Source organism: Lissotriton vulgaris, chromosome 8 (assembly GCF_964263255.1).
Source record: "Lissotriton vulgaris chromosome 8, aLisVul1.2, whole genome shotgun sequence".
NCBI lineage: Eukaryota > Metazoa > Chordata > Amphibia > Caudata > Salamandridae > Lissotriton > Lissotriton vulgaris.
The window spans coordinates 1,214,568,314-1,214,591,804 of record NC_141696.1 but is presented as its reverse complement, the minus strand read 5'-3'; the positions used below and the strand labels follow the sequence as shown (position 1 = coordinate 1,214,591,804).

The 23,491-nt window shown below is 43.1% G+C and overlaps 1 protein-coding gene across 5 annotated transcripts in view; it reads right to left on the bottom strand.

The window, feature by feature from the left end:
- Positions 1-7,146: 7,146 nt before the first annotated feature.
- The window catches only part of SPART (spartin), a 410,240-nt gene continuing 393,895 nt past the window's right edge, over positions 7,147-23,491 (bottom strand). For 2 of the 5 annotated variants that reach the window (XM_086935092.1, XM_086935093.1), the window contains exon 8: positions 7,147-9,250. In XM_086935092.1, coding sequence (XP_086791218.1) covers positions 9,058-9,250 — 193 coding nt within the window. In that variant the 3' untranslated portion in view covers positions 7,147-9,057. Of the gene's footprint in view, positions 9,251-14,205; positions 15,309-23,491 lie in introns of those variants that run through there. The other 3 variants (XM_086935094.1, XM_086935096.1, XM_086935095.1) reach the window with 2 other exon arrangements.

The window sequence follows — 23,491 nt, the reverse complement described above, 5'->3', positions numbered from 1 at the left end:
AATCCTGTGTTTGAGAACAGCACTATTAGAAAGTTGTTGTTCTCTTGTCTGACCTTCCAGTGTGCCTTGGCCCATTTGTGACTTGACTGTCTGGTTTGTGAGGGGCAGGGGCTGGGTGGCTCCCAGAGTCTGAGTGGGCCATCCCTGGGCTGAATAGCTGCATCTACATCTACATCTAGAGTGGTGGAAGGGGGTAGCACCTGGGCCTGAATATGGCTGTGCCTGCCTTCCAAAATGCTGGCTCCACCTCCTGCTGGGCGGCTGACAACCCTGCCCTCTCTCTGAAAGGAAAGGAGAGGCCAGGAAAACAAAGTGCTCAAGGAACACCCAGAACTGGTTCTGACTGGGCTCAGAGCCCTCCTGCACCAAGGGAACAAAGACTTTTAGGGGTATAAGTACAGGACCCCTGACTACAGAAAATTTGATTATCCTGGAATCAAGAAGGAACCTCTGCCAAGAAGAAAGCTGGAAGACTGAAGAAGGAAGACTGTCCTGCTGTTGGTTTGCTGGACTGACCCGCAGTTGCTCTGCTGCCAAGGAGAGGGGAAGGACTTTACTTTGTGCTGTGTCCCCTTGCTTGAAGGAATCTCCAAGGGCCTGAAGAAGAGCTGGCTCTCTGTTAAGAAGTCCCAGGAACAAAAGGACTTCACTCTCAGCTTACCTGAACTCTGCTGAGAGAGTTCTGTCCTTCCTGGAGTGCGTGGCCCATGTGTGGTGCCTCTGGAAGTTGTCTCTGTGTTGGGAAGATGGAAACCAAGCTTTTAAAGACTTTCTGCAAGTTTTATTGCATCGCTCCCTTGCGGAGCACATCCCCATCAGTGCAAGGAAATTCCCGCCGCTACGAAGGCCGAGATCGTCCAAGCGCCTGTTGCCTCTGCCAGAGTCGTCGCATCCTTCGTTTGCGGGATGACCCAGTCCGGTGCACGAAGAATATCATCGCTGCTAGTGTCGTCGCAGAGCCTGTCGTCACTGGGTGAGATCGTCGCACCGCTTGCTTGTGGACCGCATCACGTCGCTGCTAACATCGCCGCATAGCCATCGCATCGAGGAGCTGCGAGAGGAAGATCGCCGCTGGACCACGCATCGTCGCCCCAGCGATCTTCGCAGCCCCAAATATCATCGCATCTTTGCGAGTTTTTTCACTACGGAAACTCCGCACCGGAATCCATACAAGGTATCGCCTCCCTCCCCATACAGACCGGAGTCACTGCAACACGCCCGCTACATCCGCCGGGTTGTCGCATCGCCTCCCCAGGGCCTCAGGAGTGACGCATTGTTTGTTTTCCACTGCACCAGCTTCTGTTTTGGAACTTTGTTGCATTTAAAGATACTGTTGGCTAAACGTTACGCAACTGTGAACTTTTCAGGCAACTGTTGATTATTTTATCGCAACTTTAAGAACTCTTTTGAAACCATACTCTTGAACTGTGTATGTTGGATTTTTGTCGTTTTGGTCTTGTGTAGGTTAGATTAAATACCTTTATTTTTCTAAACTGTTGTGGAGTCAGTTTGTGGTGTTTTCACTGTGTTACTGTGAGTGTTGGTACAAATACTTTACACATTGCCTTTGATAAGCCTTGACAGCTTGTGCCAAGCTACCAAGGGGGTGACCCTGACTAGCAAGGGTCACTATTTGGACAATGGTACCTACCTCTGCCAACTAGAGACCCCCAGTTCTAACAGTTGCTAGCTATCCTGCAGGGACTCCCCAAAAACATGTTACATGAAGGGATGGCTATGGGCTAAATTTCTGACATTGTAGCTGTGGCTCCCATATTGCGAGGGATTAGGATATGGGTGAACCCTGAATTGAAATTCAATCAGGAAGTGATTGAGGACTACTGCACCTTGGAGGGGGGTCAGCCGTATTCCTTGGTTTAAACATATAAAGAATGTGGCATGCACGCTGGGACGCCCAGAGCTTTTTGAAAATCCAAAATAAATTGTTAAAGAAGACTTTAAAAGGATTAAAAAACGTTCTTACACACAAGTTGGAGGAGGGAGAAACAATTAAAAGTGTGAAATCTTCTGTGCGGGCTCATATGTTGGTTAGAATATGCACATCTTTAGAGCCTTACCGAGTGTTGATCTCTAAACCACCCCATCGGCTTTTATTGTTAAAGTTTAGGTGTAACCTTATACATCGGCTTCGGGCAGTTTCACATGGTCACTTTAGAGTTGAGGAGATGGGTCAATGTTCATACAACAATTTTTCTCCACAGTAAAGTTCACATTTTGTCTTCTTTCATGGACATTATTCTGTTTTAAGACAACAATATATTGCCCCCCTGGTAAAAGGGAAAAACCTTGTTCAAGGGAAGCCAGCTCTAATATATCTGCCAATGCTTTCAAGTCTGCTATGGAGTGGCAGGCTTTCTTGCGGGTGCATTTAGACTTAGGAAAAAATTGATGGCTGATACTATATTTTATGTATGCATGGTTAAAAGGCCTGCTTAATTTTGTTAATATTGCATATGCTTTATAGATCATATTCACTTTAATGACTTTTTTTTATGAAGGATCTTATATGATGATTTTTTGATATTTTCCCACGTTTTATGATTTTACATTGTATGTTTCTATGTTGCTTTTATGGCTCAAATTAGTGGACTAAATGATTTGTTGACTTGGCTTTTCCCCTTCTGTGTAAAATAATCACTGAATGTTTTTCAAGCATTTGGCAGATGTTGCAGCAGCCCTAAGGAGCAAGGAATATTGGCCACCCTTATTTGAATAACTCGTTAGTGAATGAGCAAATACCCCTGCAAGGCCCAAAGTCAACTCAAGTTATCTTCTCTAAATGGGGCCTACAGATCAATTTGTCAAAGTCAATTCTTCAACCTCTTCTAAAAATACTTTATCTGGAAGCCACAATACACTCAAAATAGGCAAAAGCCTCTCCTTCAGATGGAAGACTTATCTCTACATAACAAAATTTCTCGCTCTGATGTGCACCTCAACTCAATCAAACAGACAAGTTTTATCTCTTCTGGACAGTATGGCTCTCTGCGTCTTCCTAGTCCTCATCACTACAGAAATGCCTGGAAGATCAGTGGAAGGCATGGGAAAAAGAAGAAAAAAATAATACATTCACCACAACCAGCCAGTCTTTATCCAGGTGGTGCAACAGATTCCAAATACTGCACAGGATCACTTTCCAGAAGCATCTCGCCCAATATCAATAGCAACTGACACCTCACTGGAAATTGGGTAGCTCATATGGGAAACCACTCAGTTCAGGGCAGATGGTTACCTGAAATTAAGGGCAGTTCACCTGGCCTTGAAACCCTTTGCTTTGTCAATCTTTGCAATATCCATCCTTCTTCAGGCAAATGAAAACAAGACGGTGCATTATCTAAACAAATAAGGAAAAACAATATTAAGAGTACTGATGAGCCAGGAAAAGACAAGGTAACATTGGGCCTCTGGTGTAAAACATTTACTTGATGGTGGTCTGCTTGACTCAAAATGAACCAGATGGCCTCAGCAGGTACCTGAAGAACATGAGTGGGTGTTCAAAACAATTCTCCAAGAGATCTTTCACACATGGGGGACTCTTCAAATAGATCTGCTTGCATATAGAAGAAGTGCACAATGGCATGCCTACGTATCCAGTTTTCTATACCCTAGATCAATGGTGCATGCCTTTTTGAGAGACTGGTCAATGATATTTGCCTACACGCTTTTTTCAACTTAACTGCTTTCAAAAGTGATTGCCAAGATGACAATGAATTGGATTATTACTTCAGATTAGCTGATACAACTGTGGTTTTCTCGGACTTGGTCAACCTGTTAATTTCATCTTGGAGCAAGATATCTGAACCGGCGGAACCTTCTCACCAGCATTATGGGACAATATCCTCCATCCCAGCCAGTACTCTCTGAGATTAACTGTCAGGCTCATTAAGTACCTGCAGAAAGGCCACCATAATCCATCAGACAACTGCATGAATGTCCTGCAAGATGCTAACATTTTACCTACTCGCTCTTCATACACCCTTAAGTTGAAGAGACCTGCTTATGGTTTCTTAAGATACAGGTGGACCAGAGATCATGTCGGAAAGAGGCTGTACCACCTTATCTTTTTTTTCTTGGCAAAATCTGGCGATCAGGTCTCTTCCATAAAAGTATTTTTGACTGCCACCAGTCACTGCTTATAGGAAGAGCCCACCACAATCATCTTTTATTTTCAATACCAGTGATTAACAATTTCTTGGAAATGAAAGTATTTTTCCACCCCAGACAGAAAGCCTTCTCTTTCCTGACAATACATTACTGTCCTTTCAAAATAGACAGACATCTTTTGAGCCCATGCATAAAGCAGAGGAACACTGGCCATGCAAAGTAGCTTTCTTATTGGCTAAAACATAAGCCTACAGGGTGTGGGAACTTTCAGTTTTTTGTACAGAAGACCATACTTAGATTTCCATCACAACAAAGTCTCCATGGATCTCGCCTAAAATCCGTTCCCTATGCTATTTCGGAATTCCACTTAAATTAAACTATTTCTCTTTCAACTTTCTTACGGGCACTTTCTCCCTGGAAAAAAAGTTTGCTTCACACTCTGGACAAGAAACAACTGTAAAACACTATCTAGATAAGACCAAAAAATCTCAAGCAGTCATTTGTTACCTGCAGACACGTAATCACTGTTATGCATCTACTAAACAAACTTTAGCTAATTGGATAATCTTGTGTATTATCACATGCTACCAAAAGGCTTAGAGACCTTTATAGGTAAGCCTAGACCAAAGTTCCTCTGAAGGAAAAACAGTCACAGATGCTGTAATGAAGAATGTTCCTATTCCAGACATATGCACTGCAGGTATCTAAAGGACAGTTTTCAGATTTGCCAAACATTACTGTACTGACCTGCATTCCAGAACAGGTATCCTAAAGGGTCAAATCTCTATCCGGTTGCTTATTTGCATGTGTTAGGGCATATTTTTCCACCTATGTATTTTGATCCATCTCTGTGGCAGAGCAATTTTTAATGTACTACTTTGTTCTATTGATATGGATAGAGACTCCTATAAAAAAGAAGGAAAATTACTTCTGTATAATCCTTGTTCCTTGACATGGGTAGTATCCATTAACAACTCTCCTACCTTGTTTTCCAAAAGCATGAGCAGAACATGCAAGTTGTATCAATCCTTGAACTATATTTCCTTCTAAATCACACTGCCTCCCTGATGCTGCACTGCCTTATGGGAAGGCTGGTTTCGCCTGGATTTCTTAAAGGTGAAGTTTTTGTTGTCACTCAGTACTTGCAGCCCATATATCAGTGACCACAATTTTCCTTTTTGTTTTTATGGAACAGTTCTATTTGTTGAAGTCCGCAGTTTAGTGACACAGTTTTCTGCCTAAAAACATTGGCCGGCAGTGTCATTGTATTGTAAAAGATAGTACACAACTCAAAGCCTCCAACCCGGATGCCGGCACTGTACACTTCACATTAAAGCAATAGAGTGAGGGAGAAAAGCATAAGAACATAAAACAACATTACCCACTCACCCTCTCCCAATTCCTCCGCATCATATTCACCCACCTTCTCCCGCACAACTGGGATATGCTTAAAAGGGCAAGGATCTATGCTCAGTACTAAGAGGAGGGCTTGTGTAACCTTCATATCTTCTCGGGAGAGCGAGTGTAATATCTGCAAGTATTTCAGGCAGGTCACTTCCCTGAACTCTACAGTAAGGATCCAGATAAAAGGGGACCCCAAGTCTGGATAGACAGCCACCCTGTCTTCAACCATGAGTGATATATGTTCCTTCGCCAGGGTAACCCATAATTTGTGTAACCATGAGACGTGTTCTAGGATTTTCTCTATCCCCAGTGCGAAAGGACTTGGTGTGCAGCGCTTAATGCTAAAGCCATTTGCCTAATCCACATCGATCATAGTGGAAGTGTCAGGGGATTGGGTAACCCTAAGATAGTATATGCAGGGAATAGGGGTATAGCAGTATCAAATGCTAGGTCAGTATCATTCAAAACCTCTTACCAGAACCTGGCAAATTTGGGACAAAACCCACATGAGGTGAAGTAGAGAGCCAGTTTGTCCACAGCCCTGCTAGCATTTTCCAACCATCCCTTATTCCACCTATCTATAAGTGCAGGTGTGAGATCCTTGTAGGCAGACTCTGTACTGGCCATTTTGTGTGGTGTGTGATGTACCCTGTAGAAAATGTCATTCCATTTCTCGAGGGAGCGCCCAAGTACTTCCTTGCAGCGTAATCGGCCCTTAAAATTCGGAGCAGAGCCACTGTCGGAGAGTAGAGCATGGAGTTCAGTAATAAGGTGCTTATCACCATCTTTACGGATCAGCCCTTTCTCAAAGTTGCTGAGGGGATGGGAGGAAACCAGGAGTATAGTTCGGGGAAGTCACTCAGTGTTTCAGCTGTGAATAATGGAAAACATCTGATGAAAGAAGAGAGCAGTCCTGCTTAAGTCGATCAAAAGGGATAACCCAGAAGGGGCAAAAAGCAAGCCCACTTGTTTACAGCCCCTTTCGCCCCATTGGCTAAAAACGTCCGAGTTGTACTCTGGAGAAAAGTCAGGATTGTCAATAATCGGCGTCATTGGGAGGGGAACGTAGTCAATCTGTGTTTAAGGGGTACGGAGTCCCATATTTTCAATGTAGTGATGGTCACATGGGATGAATACAGCCCTATGCTTGTGAGGCAGCCAGGCCTCTCGGCATATATTAACACCAACGAATGTTGGTTCATTAAAGACCAATGTTGTCCTGAAAGGGGGCGATTCCACTCTATGATGTAGCGAAGTTCTGTAACCTGAAAGTATTGCGTGATCAGGGGAAGTCCCAGGCCTCCATCTGCTTTTGCACAAGACAGTTGATGGTGGTGGAGGGGGGGGGGCTTCCTGCCATTCCAGATGAACTGGTTAATGGCGACTTGCAAAGTGCGCAAGATGGGGGTGTTGGCGTCAGCGGGAAGATTAAAAGTGCGCAGCAGCACACTCATTTTAACGGCGGCAAAGCGACCAGTATATGTCAGTTGCAGACGGTTCCCTGTTTTGTTTTTAAAAAGTGAAAAATGTAAATGTACATTGGGGTTTAATTTGGTGGACTTGGAGCGATTAAAAAAACCCACAAAAATAAATAAATAAATAAAATGGACCATGAGCTGCACAAGAAAATGTCTTTATAGACATGTTTACTTTTATTAAATGTGTTTTCAAGCAAACCGTTGTTTAAAAACTGTTTTAGCGATCACATTTATGAGTGGAGACAAAATCCAGGACAAAGACCTTTCCTTATTTCTTGTTCATAAGTGAAAACATGATGTTTGCTGCTGTCCATAGAGGAGGCGTGTTCCTGGGAACAATTTATTACTGAGTTGTGTGACATGTATCCTTTCATGTAGCTTACTGTGACGTATTTGGACTGCAGGAGATGTGTAGTGTAAAATTTTGTTAGGGGTGTTAGTGTGCACCAAAGTGAGTTGCATGCATCGTGCCCCTATGCAAGGGACATTTTCTTTCCCAGTCACAAATGAGTGTCAGAGTGGTAAGGCAGTGTAAACCTGACCTGCCCTAGATACAGTATGAGGTGCTCAGAGTCGCAACTAACCAGAATGAAAAGGATGCATACCATGGATATCCTAGTTGAAATGTGAAGTGTGCCTGTGCGACAAATGAGTGAAGGTAGGGTGTGCTGCTATTGTCAGACCTGAATGAGGAGTACATTTTACCATGTGAAAAGTGAGTATCAGTGCACCCTACAAGGTGCTGCTTCCTCGCAGCGAGATTTCTCACTACCAAATACCAAACGTGTAAAGCACACACGGGTCTTCTCACTGTCCACATTACATAGCATTATCATTTGCTTACTTGGAGTGAACATAACTAGGTTACAACAGCTTTCAATAGCTACAGAGTGTGATAAATCAGAACTTTTTAACTAGAATATATTAACACAATTGTGAGCTACTAAAAGGTGAACCATAACCATATCAGCACAATATTGTTAAAACCCAATGTTGGATGGGGGATACGCCTACAAACATCCTATTCTTTTTTTACTCCTACTCAAAAGATCAAATGGGTTCAGATAGTTTTAGAACCTTTCTGATTAGATGCTACAATAAAAATGATTCATAAAGACAATGAGCGCTAATACAAGGGGTTAAAAACAAACCAACAGTAGTTTAGAAAATAATGTCTCTTTAAGAAAACGGATACCACTTCTCCAAATAAGTTCTATAAATGCATGTTATACTTCTGGCCTTTATAAAAAAAAATGCTGATGCCATCAAATCAATTTTTAGGCAAGAATGTCTTCACAAATCACCAACACGAATAATTTAAAAAAATGATATGCGAGTCAAACAATGGTCATGTTTCCAGTTACATACTCTTTTTAAATACTGCACCAGTAATGTGCTAGAAATCATTTGCAAGTAAGACACACAAGCTGGATTAAAAATATTAAGCATTGCATTGTTGGTAGCAAGGGTGTTTTACACGGTCCATAAAATTAATTATTTTCAATTCAGGCTTATAAAATGTTTACATTACTGCTGCAGGTTTCTTGATTAACTCGAATACTATGCCAGACTTACTGACTGCTGCCACATTAGTAATGTGTTTAATATTGTTCTCAGGTGGAATACATTGCCCGAGATGTTTAAAAAGCAAAATCCAACAGGAATGTACCTCTTTTTTTCTGTGGGAACTGTGCCGACAAGAGCTCTCTTAAATCTACCAATGTCCCCACCCATTTTTCTCGGCATCCTCCATTACCGCAAAAGCCTTACTGCGAAAGAAGGCAATATGTGTTTTGAAAGCTTTTGTATTTTTCATTTGCATGACACTGTAACACTGCTGCAGTCTCATCATTTGCTAAGCCTGAAAACATTTTAATTTTGAATTCTTTGTCTTATCCTCCAGCTTGTTCTCAGACTCCCATTTCTCAAAAGGGTAATAATATCTGTACAGCAAGGGACAAGGGATAGAAGAACATTAGCAGCTGTTTGGTTTACAACTCGCACACAGAAATAATCAGTTTAAGGCTTTTGGTAGAGAATTCATGGAGCTTCAGGGCGGACCATCTTTTTTCTCAGGCTTCTCCTGTATCTTGTACTTATCTAAAATTGCATGACCCGTTTCCTTGGCAGTTTTCTTCACAACAGCCTTTATACCAAGGTGTTCGATATTGAATGCTGTCACCCCAACATTAATGGCAGAATTAACTGCATTGTCTGTAGCACGAGCTGCGTCTCCTCCGTACCTTTACAAAAATAATAAGGATTTGTAATTTGTTGTCGTACGGTTGCAATTAATTTAAAAAAAGCATATCAATAGCAGTTAATCAAGTGAGATTAGCCTTTCAATTCGCTTTACCAGAATCACTCACCCAGAATCAAACAATGTGGAATTATTGTTGACAAATCATTGAATTTCAATTCCTGTACATGATTCATTCTTAGTTAAAACTATTCCACCGCTTAATTCTGCAGCTGCGGAAACCACTAATGATCAAGATTGAGACAACAGACGTGCTTTTGACAACTGTACCAGAACTCTGTGCAATGCAACTCAGTTTTAGGAGAGCCTGTGTCTCATGTTGCAGAGGTCCATGTCTCAGACCATTCCCTGCAGCCTCTCTAGAAATTGAAGCTGTATAGCCGGACCAATTTCGCATGCCAGAAACTTCCACTCTGCTTCACAAAAAGCCAGGCACACAACAAAACACCCAGTCTGGAAAACCAAATGGATAAGGACCCTTTCAATGTCAAAGCAGCTGGTATGAAGTAGACACTTCAGATACATATAAGGTGGTCCTTGAATATAAAGTAGGTATTGAGTGATGCAGCATGGGCTTTTTTAACCTGCCATCTTGGCTGCTTCAAAAGTTATACAGAACTTTATACATAGCTTAAACGTTTTATAAACGGATGAGGCATTTCAAACATGTTGAGATAGTTTGCTGGGACGCTATATGGTCTAACAACACTGCGCACCTCGTAGCTGTGGGCATGGGAACTTCGAGTGCTTAGTGGAGGGAGGAGGTGACCTGTTTTACTGTGTGGCACGGCCATTTCTGCAGAGCAGGGTAAAATGTGGCATGCTGTGTCCACTCAGACTCATTGATGGAACTTTCCTGACTCACCCGAATATAATGAAGAACAAACCTAAAATCCATATAAGGTATCTTTTGATAGTTTCCATAAGGATCCTTCTCTTTAGTTTTTGATGGGAAACTTTGGCTTTATTAATCTAGGATTCATTTATTAACTATTAATGGAAGTGTTATAGTCCGTATTATTAAAGATTTTTAATGGCAGTGCTGTCCTTTGCGGTCATAAAAATGGCCGAAAAGGGTTCTACTCCTGAAGCAGTACGTGGTACTGCAATTGTCCTAGCACTGAAGTCACCTGAAAGTTGTACTTGACTCAATGGCACAACTCAAGGATGAAAAGGGACTCTTCCCAATTGGTGAATTCAACAGTTGAGGTTGCTGATGGCCCGATCATGACTGACCATTTAATTAAATCTGTGATGCTGGAGGAAAACGTTTCATACAAATCATTAGGCACCAAGCAAAATTAGTAAATGGGTTGTTGCGCTACAAGCTTATGATTTGAAGCTTGGTTACATCCCTGAGGTGGAGAATTAGGCGGCGGACTATTCCTCATGGCTGGTATTGGATAAGACACAAACTAATACTAATAATGAGGATGATGAGTGGGAATTTGATGATTTCACAGTGTGTGAAGATACTGAAGGCACCATGAATTAAGACGAGTAATATGGTACATGAAGTAGGATTGAGTGATGACAGATTACAATACTGTAGTGTGAGTAATGAACTGTTGTTGCAAGAAGATTTGTTGTGGAGAGGTACAAAAATTAATTCCCCCCAGTTGTGTCAGAAGAAAATTAATTCAAATGGATCACCAGGGCCATGTAGGAATCTCTAAAACCAAAGAATTAGCTTAACCCCTTCGACGCTGATGACGAGCTGGGCTCGTCATGGCGTAGCCTCCTCGCACGCTGATGACGAGCCCAGCTCGTCACGTAAAGTGCGTTTCCGCAAAACCCAGCGTGCGAGCGGAATTCAGCTAGCGCGCATGGTGTTAAATTTCTCACGGCCAGGGTCTGATACTCAGGTTGAGAGAGCAATCAGAGATTGTCACAATGGCATGTCGCATGACAAGGAGTGCAGCTCATGGCGGTGAGAGATTCACCAGAGAAAGCATGGCAAGAAGAGGCTATCGATATTTTGGGGCCTATTACTAATAGAAGTGGCCAATTATATGTGATGGTGCTGATTGACATGTTCTCACGTTGGACAGAAATATACATTACACAAAATATAGAGACATTCAATGTAATTGCTTTTCTAGAAATATTAGGCAGGTAGGGATTTCAAGATTGTATTCTTACGGACAATGGTATGCAATTAGTCTCTAGAGAGATGGAGGAATTTTTGTCTCAGAGGTATCAAACACAAGACCTGTTCTCTTTACCATCCCAAATCCAATGATATGTTGGAGAGAGTCAATAGAGTTTTGAAGGAATCCATCCAAATTGTTAGAACACAAAATAAAGACTAGAAAAAAGAAATTCTTGAAAGAGTTGAAATATATCGCTCAACAGCACTCTATCATAGTTAGTGTGCTGTTAGAACTTTTTAGGGGCTTAAAACCCAGTTCTTTGATGCATACGTTGGGGGAACGGTACGCTGTGTTGTTTGGGAACTTCAGATTGCGGTTGGGGGTCAACGTGATGAAATAGATACGCCCCTCCTGATCCTTTCAGTGTCTGTGTTGCTGTTCTGATTCACAATATTGAAGCTTCCACCACGCGTGCTACCATTAAGTTATTGTAATCTTTGAAACAATACATAACACCTTTGGATCATATCGAGTGCACTGTCTCAGACCCAATTGGGGCTCTGGGTGAAGTTTATTCATCCTTGAATATGCTGCTGATCACATCCGGCGAATAATCTGAGCCGGAGTTGCAGAACTAGAGAGCTGCTTACCTATTGTTCGTTGGCACCATCAGGAAAGAATCCAGTTATTTACTCATTTAGGACTACTTTGTCGACGGTTGCCTGATCTCCTTTGATGTTCGATTGATACAAGTACTATTATATCACGAGACAGCTTTAAAACCTTGAAATCTAGACAGACAGACTGTTACTATTTTGCCCTGAAGAAGCTCTCAGCTTGAGAGCGAAAAACGTTGGCTGATATCGTTCCTTAAATGTTTTTTAAAAGATAGAACAATTGTTTTCTAATAAAGAAGTGACTTTCCAATACTACTTTGATTTTCTGGACTTTTAAAAACATGTACCCCCAACATTATTCATTAGTCGCCTGATCTGGAGCACAGGTATGCCAACCGGCAGCTGGCGTAGGGGTTGTTTGCACGGTACTGAGAGAGAACCTCTAGAACTGGTGTGAGGTGCGGCATTAAGGGCCCGCTGTTGCGTTTTGTGGATAGCTGTTACAGGATTGTTAACCTCATCCATGCGACCTAGATTCCGCTTCGGTGCGGAGCCCTAATGAAAACGGGCGTGGTCATGACGGAACGGTTCCGTCATGAGCACAGCTCAACCGATGCTCATGACGGAACCGTTCCGTCATGAGCATCGAAGGGGTTAATGAGAATTAAAATAAACAGACCACTGGTGGGAAGGTCGGAGGGATAGGCTACAGCAAAAAACTGTGATGCCTCCCTCCCTGAAAGTGATCAAGCCCTTGGCATGCTCCTTAAGGAAGAAATGTGCAGACAAACGGTATGAAAGTCAGGGGCCAGACTTGTGCATTTTCTGGAGTCTGACAATGTGTGTCTTCCACACTAGGTAAGAGAAGATTGGAGAATTTGGATTTATAAATGCACTCCATATTAACTTGAGAAAATAGTGATATCGCTGTTATGTAGGGCTGATCAATCTAGGGCAGATTTCAATCTGCTTAGCAAGGAGTCCTTACTGTTTCCTGATGTACCTTTCAGGCATATGTGATTCAGATTAGCTCTCACAAGAAGCAAGTATTTTATGGTAACTTTAAAAAAGCTTGTGAGTTTTTGGCGGGGATAGTGGCGGTCTGGCTTAAATTCCACATGTTCCTGATAGTACAGAGGCTCTGGGTAAAATGGTCCTAGTGGCTGGGACATTGAAAGACTTTCAAATTGTGCCAATACACATACTGAGGAAAGTAAATCACTAATGTTGCTGCTTATTCAAAGCTGAATGGGACAAATGTTAGACAGTACATCTCTAAAATACCCATAACAGTTAGCATAGGGATACCTCCCTAGAACCACATTATCAACTGGGAAGATGCAGCACATACTGCACTGGTTGACCTCAGGTTGACAAGACCTGGTTGTTGATTTGCTTTGGATATTAGTTCAACCATATGCTTCAAACTCAAACTCAACTGAGGAGAATTGGCCAATCTAGGTCACATACAGGATTAATCATGTGCTAGTAGTATTGTGTGAAGATGACAGGCGGATTATAAAGATGTGGCAAGAGTAAATGGGAGAACAATGGAGTTCCAATTTAGAAATATGAAAAACAGAGCCTGTACTATAACAAGTGAGGTGTTTAGTAATGCTCAATTTATATTAGTAAATTTTAGATGGCTCCATCAAGCATCATTACCTCCCCAATTAATATATCAAATCAATTAAGTAATCACTGAACTGTGTGGTCTCTGCTTCTTTTATTGCTCATTTAGTCACGTACAAACCTGCAAGAGTTACAGAGAGTGTTTGTGTACTATTTAGCAGAACACATAATAGACATTACACTGCTAAGGATTTTTCGGAGTGAAAAAAAATCGCACTTCAATGCTTTGCAACTCGGAAACTTTTTAACAAAAACAAAACATGTTTTTGCTATTTACTGGTAGAATGCAGCAAGCCTGTGTACAGTTAATGAATCACACAAAGGATGAACTGGGCCATGGCAGAGATCAATTTACTATCAGCTAACAACTAGGAGCGGCAGGGGGAAAAATTCATATGTAGTATACAATGGTTTTGATGACCTGGACTATTCCTCAAAGCATATTCTGTAAGAGAACGTAAATAGGTTGCAGTTGTGAACAGTATTCAGTATTTGAATATGTGATTGTTAAACACAAGGTAAATGAGTGTCTTCTGGAGTTTTCATGTGAACTGGCTGAATGATAAGTGCATCTAAGCTATGGGGGGGAACAACAATTTTCTTTTCTTTTTTATCTTTGCTTTCCATTTGGTTATTATGAGGGGACTTAAGGGGGACAACGTTCTCTCCTTTTCTAATGTTTGTACAAATCATAGGTCACTGTTTTTTCTTTTGTTAACTACTCAAATATTTTTATATCAGTAAATATGGTTTATAAGCTTTTCACAAAGTATACCAGAACGTGTTTAAAAATCTTAATCTTAAGAATTTGTTTGACTAACTAGTGAAATCGGTTTGGAACCTTCAAACCAACGTCAAAATGTGTACTCCACTTCTTCCTTTGTGACTTTTGCTACTCTCTTAATCTGTTCCTCCCAAAACTTTAAAACTCGAGAGATGAAAAACCTTTCAATAAATACTTTCAACAACTTTCATACATTACCATTTATCCCCTTAAAGGAATATTAGAACCTCCATCTATTGCTTAAACCCTCAAATCAACTTATATGTATTTGAAGATAATTAGGGTAGCATTAAAAATGTGTATTTATGTCAAGTTATCAAATAAAAATGATTGTCACTTTCCAAATAATCAGTGTTTTGCCAGAATTAATAAAGCCAGGACTACACAACATTTGTTTTAAAGCATCAACAAGCAAACCAGTGTACAAACACATTACCACATAAGATGTGGGCAATAATTCAATTAATCAAATTAATTTAGTTATGCCCACGGCACATGCAGATATGTGTACAGCCATTCTGATTAGGTCAGCGTTAAATAATTAGAAATTCATAATGATTATTAATTGCAATAACCCCCAGGACCTCTAAAGCCCAACCTGGAGAACATAAGGATTTAAGGAGTCTGGTGAAAATAGCCACAAAGCAACTAAGCAGGGGACACAAGGGGCACACCTCTAAACCCAACCTAACAAAACACAGTTTGTTTCAACCAGGGTGCTATCAAGTGGCAGCAGGGAGAATTGGCAAGCAGGGGAAGTTTGATTAAGCAGTTGGGAGGCTATTTAGTGATTGATGTACTTGAGCATTCCCTTCTAAGAAAGGTCATTCAAAATGAGAGTCGGGGATTTCAACACTATTATTGCTTTTTGTTGGATGGTTTGTTGGATGATGATCTTCAGGTTGTCTTCCATATCTGAAATCAAAGCAGAAATGCTAGACATGATGTAGGATGTATCTATGTACCGTGACAATATTTAACCTTAGCAAAAATGTTAAAAAACAAATTAAGATACCTACCGGCAATGTTCTTTTCTAAGATTACTTTTGAGATTAATATATCTTTTTTTAAACATCCTTGCATATATTGGAAATGTATTGATCAACGGCATGGGGCCACAGAAAGAAAAACTAGCTCTTGCAAACAAACAGATGTACGAGGCACATCAATGAGGCAAGGCTGATTCTCATGTACCCTTTTAGTCACACCTTTTACCAGTCTACCAGTATTAAGTAAAGCAACCAAAAGAAACTAAATAACGAATTCTTAAAGATGGTCAACGCCAGATTACATTTATGAAGAAAGATTTTAAAAATGAGATTGGTGCTTAAAAATAAAAAGCTTGGGATCAAACACAGATAGTAAAAAGGAGCTTATTAATCAATCCTGAAATTAAAACAGTTGCATACAACATATGGCTCTTTTTGGCAATTAGCAAGGAATAATGAGACACCCAAATCAAAATCATTCTCTCACTTAAGTAGACTCATTGAGAAAAATAACAGGCGACGGACAAACGTTTGAGGCAACTAAAACCCAAGTAGGCATCTAGGAATGGACCCCAACAATGCCTATTGTTGGGGACTGCTAGTAATAAAAGACTGGATTTAGCACACTGATTTTTCCTCTACACAGGATGGCCCCTTTTAACCAATGGGAATATCCCATGTAGCCTTCCAGTTCCTCATTTTACTGGATTGTGCCTTACTTTTAAATACATTTTTAAATGTGCCAAAAGAGCACCTCAACATCAATGCTGCACTGCACTAGAACAAAAAACAGCAGCAAATGTATTCCTGTCTTACGGGTCTCATCAGTAAGGTGAGTTTTAACCTACAGCCAGGTACACTGTCTTCAGTATGTTCTTCTAGAGATAGTAGCTAACCAGTAGATTTACAAGGGACGAAACTTATCCTCTGAGAAATGTGTTGTTAAGTGTCAGTGGCATAGATTGTTCCCTTGGGTGTGACTGGACTTCTGCTGTGCCATTATTGCATTATTTAAGAAAGTTGAATATATCCAGTGCAACTTGCAATACGGGAGGAGGAGGGATATAGAAAGGTTGTTCTCCACAGAGAGCATGAATTTAATAGTCTGTTTCTTCTACTTCAAGTAAAGAATTCACATTCATTTTGTGTGGTCGTGTTGCTTCTTCTGGCTCACTGTTGATGAAAGAGGCTTATTTGTTTTCTTCTTTCTAAAGTCAGGAAGAGGACGAAGAAACCCTTTTCTCTTCCTCCTGACTTGAGAAGAATTCTCCAGAATCTGTGCAAGCGCAACCTTTTTGATTTTTTCTGGAGATGTATGGGCCAATCTTATAGACGTTTTGTAATTTACTGACATGATTCACTTTTTTGAGGGGCCAGCCAGAACATTGCTTATTTTAAGCATGCCCAGGGTACCCTATTAATAATGGAGAAATATTTCTGATATGCCCTGGGACATTTTTATATTGAAAACTGGGTCCCTTCTTCTATCTAGTTACACACAGATTCCTTACCTTAGAATATTCCCCAGGCTTCATTTTCTCCATGCCGGTGTCGTTCTCGCTGGAAGGAACATGCCCATAAAGGCGCTGACTTCAGTTTCTTTACATTACTATTTCCATGTCAGAAGCACAGAGCCACGTCAGAAGGCTGAAAGACCAGTGTGCGGATACTAAAGACCTATGCAGACTTTTTTAGGAAGAGAAACTAGTTTGCAAACCGAGGAGGATGGGAGGGTTGGTGTTAGAAATTGGGTCTCCATCTGGTAGTGGTTTACACCCTGTCCAAGTAGGGACCATCACTCTAGTTAGGGTAAGGGGGTGACACAGCAAGATAACCCCTGCTCACACCATTGGTAGCTTGACACCAGTAGTTAGGCTTATCTCAGAGGCAATATGTAAAGCATTTGTACACACACGCAGGTAAACTGTGAAAACACTACAAAATGAGTCCACACCAGTTTAGAAAAATAACCAATATTTATCTAAGTAAAACAAGACCAAAATGACGAAAATCCAACATACAAAAGTAAAGATATCACTTTTCACAAGTTAATCAAAAGTAGCACATAGAAATCTATGGATTACGTTCCTTTTAGCACACAGTGCCTAGGATGCGTCAAAATAAAAAGACGAAACGGACGCAGGGGAGGTGAGGTGCCGGAAAAGCAAAGCGGTGCGTCTGTTCCTTACTCCAAGGTGAGGTGATGAGTAACTTCCTTACAGCCAGGGGAGGTGATGCGTCGGTTCCTTACTGCTATGCAGGGGAGGTGATGCACCGGTTCCTTATTGTCAGCGGAGGTGATGCGCTGGTTTCTTACTGGAAAGGGGGGATGATGCGTCAATCTCCTTACTGCCGGGCAACGTCGATAAAGAGACAGCGGCGAAGTACGATGGGCCGAAAATCCATACACGCCGTGTTAATGCAGCGGGGGCAAAGCAGGCACTATATCGATTTTACAGCTACTAAGCAGACGATGCATAGATTATTCAGCAGCAAAGCAGGAGCTGCATTGGAGTCTGAGCAGATGCCACGGATGTCGGTGACATTGTGCTCGGGCTGCGATGATTTTTCAACCACACAGCTGGTGCTGCGTTGATTCTCCAGCCGCACAGGGGTGATGCGTCAACTTTTCATGCACACAATAGTGGTGCGTTGAGAAAATCGGAGCAGAGAGTCAATGTGTGGATTTTCTCACCAGTTTACACTTCCAAGGGCCCAGGCACTGGATTTAGCACCATTTGGCACGTCCGGGCTTTCAGGAGAGCCCAGGCACTGGTAGGTGAAGTCTTTCACAGCGCCCTGAGGCTTTTTAACAGGAAGCAAGCACGCACAAGCCCTTGGCAAACCTTGGAAGCATGATCAGAAAAGTCCAGTCCTTTCACTTCCAGGACAGAAGCAGCAGGCAAGCACAACAAAGCAGCAGGCAGAGTGTCAGCCCCTCCAACCGCCTCTAGCTCTTCTTCCTGACAGAGTGCAGAGGTGTTCTGATTTGAGAGTGTCAGAGGTCCAATACGTCCACCCCTTTCTGCCTTTGACGTTGGCAAACTTAAAAGGAAGTTCTTTGTAGTGCACAAGACCACACCTTTCTCTGAGTGGGCTCCATACACACTACAGGGGTGGAGATAGCTTTGTGTGAGGACAGACACAGTCCTATTCAGTTGTCAATGATAACTCCTCTCACCACTCTAGCTCAGGATGGCACATCAGCCTATGCAAGGCACACCTCAGCTCCTTTTGTGTAACTGTCTAGAATGAATGCTCAAGAGCCCATCTGTCATCCTAACACAGACATGGATTCTAGAGACAGATTGATTAAGCAAGAAAATGCCCACTTTCCAAAAGTGGCATTTTCAAACACGCAATTTAAAAACCAACTTTACAAAAATATTTACTTTTAAATTGTGAGTTCAGTGATCCCAGACTCCAACTCGCTATCAGCTCCCAATAGGAAATTACACTAAAAAATATTTCAAGGCAATCCCGTGTTACCCTATGGGAGAGATAGGCCTTGCATAAGTGAAAAACGAAATTAGCAGTATTTCCCTTTAGGACAGGTAAAAACCACCAATACATATCCTATCTTTTAAATACACTGCACTCTGCACATGGGACTACCTGGGGGCATACAATAGGGGTGACTTATATGTAGTAAAAGGGAAGGTTTGGGCTTGGCAAGTGAATGCACTTGCCAGGTCGAAATGGCAGTTTGAAACTGCACACACAGACAATGCAGTGGCAGGTCCAAAACATGTTTGCAGGGCTACTCATGTGGGTTGCACAATCAGTATTGCAGGCCCACTAGTAGCACTTGATATACAGGCCCTGGGAAACTCTGGTGCACCTTACTAGAGACCTAATAGTAAATCAAATATGCCAATCATAAATAAACAAATCACCAATACAATTTATATAGATTTAGCAATTAGCAATGGTTAGCAGTAGTAAAGTGCTCAGAGTCCTAAAGCCAACAAAAACAGGTCAGAAGAAATAGGAAGAAGAAGGCAAAAAGTTTGGAAATTACCCTGCAAAAAAGGGCCAGGCCAGCAGTTGGAAAGGAATTTGAGGCTAGATAAAGTCTTTACCAGAGAAGGTGTTACCAAATCTAAGTAACTTGTTCATCTGATAGACTTCTAGCAGAACATTCCTTACCTTAGAATAGATACCACAGCAATGCCTTCCCGGAGGCAGGTCAGCAAACTGGCTTAGACTAAAAGGTCCTGGAGGACCGAAAAGGGCAAAGTGTCCATCATGACAGACCTCACTGTTAAAGCAGTAGTGTTTGGTAAACAAGTGTAAGGATGCCCATGTCGCTGCCCCACAGATGTCCAGGATGGGGACTCCGCAAGCTAGTGAAGACGCTGAAACGTTAGTTCCGGTGAAATGAGCATGCAGGCCTTCCGGAGGTTGTTATTTGGCCACAATGGAGCAAATCTTAATGCAGAGTACAAGACATCTGGAGATGGTCAGTTATGTAACAAGATTCCCCTTCTTCACTCCAGTTATCCTAACAAAGAGCTGATCATCCACCTTGTGTTCTTTGGCTGCCACGGATGTAGATTGTAGATTGACAATGCTCTTTTTGGGTCCAGGCTTTGGATTCACTCCTCCTGCTTGGAGGGGTGAGGCAGAGCAATGAAGGTTGGCAGCGTGATGTGAAAAGGGGTCACAAGCTTTGGCAGAAGAGAGGCACGGGTATGGAGAATCGGTTTGCGACGATAAAACTGGTGTATAGAGGATGAACAGAAGGCACCAACAGCTTTCTGACCCTGTTGGCCCATGTGATGGCCAACAAGAAGACTGTTTTGATGGGGAGATATGCATGGGTTCAAAGAGTGAACACATTAAAAAGGTCAGAACCAAGTTAAGGTTCGATTGGGGCATTACAAAAAATGTGGAGATAAACATATGCTGAAGACTTTTAGAAAACATGTCACGGATGACTTAAACAGGGAGGATTGATACGGCAACTGCAAAAAGTTGAGATGGCCGAAAGGTACCCATTAACTGTGCCCAGAGCAAGACTGGCTGGGCTAATGAGAAAATCAACAGCAACACTTCAGAAAAAGGTGCAGAATTAGGCTCAAAATGTTTTTCGGTGCACCACACCACAAACTTGGTTCAAAGACCGGTGCATATGAACTTTGTGAATGGACACCTGGCTGCTACGTTAACCTCACAGACTTTAGGATGGAGATCAAAGAATCTCTGCAGCTGCCCCTCAATTTCCACGCTTGAAGGCAGAGCGCGCACAGGTTCAGTGGCAGAGCCCTACCCTGTTACTGAGACAGAAGATCCTCCCAAAGAGGCAGTCTTATTAGAGAACCGATTACCCAAAGGCGTACAGGAGTCCCGAGCCCCACTTCAGATGAAATAAGTCTCTGAGCGAGAGCCGATTTGAAAACTCCAGCGTGTAGAAGTGCAGATATTGCGTGTTCTCTGTGGTGGAAAACAGATAAGGTTTTCCCCAGTATCAGGAGACACCCTGGGCCCCCTCCAGGTGTAGATGCCATTTGTGACCTGCAAGGCATAGACGGCCTAGTTAGTCAGCTTTGGTGTTCAGAGATACCACCAGTTGTTGCACAACCAGGAAGAGGTCTTGATATTCCATCCATGTCCCGAGAGTCAAAGCCTCCTGGCACAAGACCCCACCCTGCCCTGCTTGTTGCAGTGCCATTTGGCGGTGTTGTTGTCCATGAGCACCTGAACCAGCCTCCCCTCGATAGATGGAAGGAAGGCTTTTAATGGTAAGTGATTCGCTCTCAACTCCAAGAGGTTGATATAGAGCCAAGACTGCACCAGAGACCAGGGTGCTCTGATCTTCACCTCTCCCAAGTGGTCATCCCAACCAAGAAGTGATGCATCTATCACCCCTCTGAGATTTGGGTGGGGCAGGGAGAGGGTCTTGCTGATGACCCATTTGTGGTTAGTCAGCCAACACTGCAGATATTTTGCAGTACCCTCTGATATCTGGACCAGGTCAGAGCGATCCCTCTGATGCTGGCCCACTGGGACTTCAGGTCCCACTGCAAAGCCGGTATATGCCCATGGGCATGCTTTACCAGGGGGATGCAGTAGGTGTGGAGTCCCATCAGTTTTAGGCAGTCTAACTGAAATCTAGAATAAAGGCTGAAATATCTTAATCATAGCCTGCATATCCTGGAGTTGCGTTTCTGGAGGAGACAAGTGCAATAGCACTGTGTCCAGAATGGCTCAGATGAAAGGGAGAGTGAGAGGGAAGTTTAGGTGCGACTATGGCACATTTATAGTAAACCTCAGTGAGTGCATGAGGTCCGCCATAGCCTGAAGGTGGGTAACGGCTGCCTGGGACAAGCCCTCCTTCAACAACCTGTGGCCGAGGTAGCTGAAGACTGGAACCCTTGACTTCCACAGATGGGCTGTAACCACAACCATCAACACTCAACGGGTGCTAGGAAAACCAAGGGAAGCACAGTGAACGAGAAGTGCTCATGGTTTACATTAATCGAAGGGCGTAACCCTGCTGAACAATTTGGCGCACTCACTTGGCCGAAGTCATGGCTTGCCAGTGAGGAAGGCGGTGCCTGATCCCACTGCCAACTGGTTGCTCGTGATGTTGTGTGGGCACATTAATGGAGGCTGTGGCTTAGGCTGCCAGCAAGGCTGGGGGGGGGGGGGGGGCAGGGGGGGGGGGGGGGTTGGGTGGGAGCAAACTGAGGAGATTGATGGCCTTGGGTCCGACGAGGCCTGTGGGAGTCATATTCTTGTCTACAAAACGACTGAGGAGTCTGCTGGCTGAGGTGGCTGGGTGGAAATGGACATGCCTGGTAGCCCCAACCACAGCAGGTGCAAAAGGCAGGGTGGGTTTGGCGTGGAGGCATGGTGAGTCCCAATGACCGGGCGGTGGCCCTATTGTCCTTGAAAAGCAGAATCGGCCGTGTCAAAACACAAATGAGTCAGTGAAACTGCAGGCCCATATAGGGATGTCTAGCCATCTCCAGAGAAGCCAGTTGACCTTAGCCAGGCGTGACAATGAAGGGCCATAACAAAGCAATCGCTCTACCCAAGTCTGTTGTGTCCAGTCCACAGAGGATTGTGAACTTTGCTGTATCCCTGCCATTAGCAATAGCCTGGGACAGATTAGCTCAAGCCTCCTTCGAGACAATGGGCAGCACATGCGTAACCAAGACTGTGTGAGTATACCAACCCAAGAGGCACACAATGTTCCTTGATTGCAGTGCAAGGTTGGTGGAATAGAATATCCTCTTACCATAGGTATTCAACCTCTTGGATTCTCTATCCGGTAGCATGGTAAGAAAAGCGCCAGAGTTAACTTTGATGTTGCACTTCCAGGCTTTTGTGGTTGGAGTGCTGACTGAGAAAAGCTGGATTCTCAGGGCAGTGGTGGTGAGCGATTGCCCTGTGCACAGGAGCGCCTGTGCAGGTTTGGCTGGTCCCATGCAGGACATCATTGAGGGCTCATTAAAGGGGAGGGAAGGTTCTGTGTGGGATATCCTGATTGAAACCATTTCTTGACCTCCATTGAGGGCAGCATAAGGTAGAGGATCTCAACCACCATGTGAATGACGACCCTTCATTGGTAGCCACACAGACTAAAGGCCAGGCCAGTGTCTGGCGAGGTGTCCTGACCACGGACATCTGCCAGTTCCCCATACTAGTTATTCTCAGCTAAGTGCTCCTCAAGGGGGTCAAGATCACCATATGGATCCTTGGATCCACCCCAAGCATGTTCCTTACAGGGCCTACCAGGAAAAGGAGGCAATGTCTCTGATCCTGAAGGTCTTGGTCCGGTCTAAGTCACAGTGCCTATTGACGCCAACCCGGGCACCTTCCAAACCTGTGGGGCCTGGGGTGTTCCAGAGGGGTCATCATGCCCAAAGATGAGGTGCACAGCCTCATCACATTCTTTCAATAGGGAGGGTCGCTCCAGGAAACTTAGGGATCTAGCTTCTTTCAAGAATGGGAGAGGGGCCTAGATTATGGAATTGTTCCCGAGCCAAATCCAATGATCTGGACTGGCACAGTGAAGTTGAAGAACGCTTCTTTTTCTTGTGCGACTTACCCGAAGATGATTGAGAAATCAATCAGTAGGAATGACTCGAAGAGCGGGCC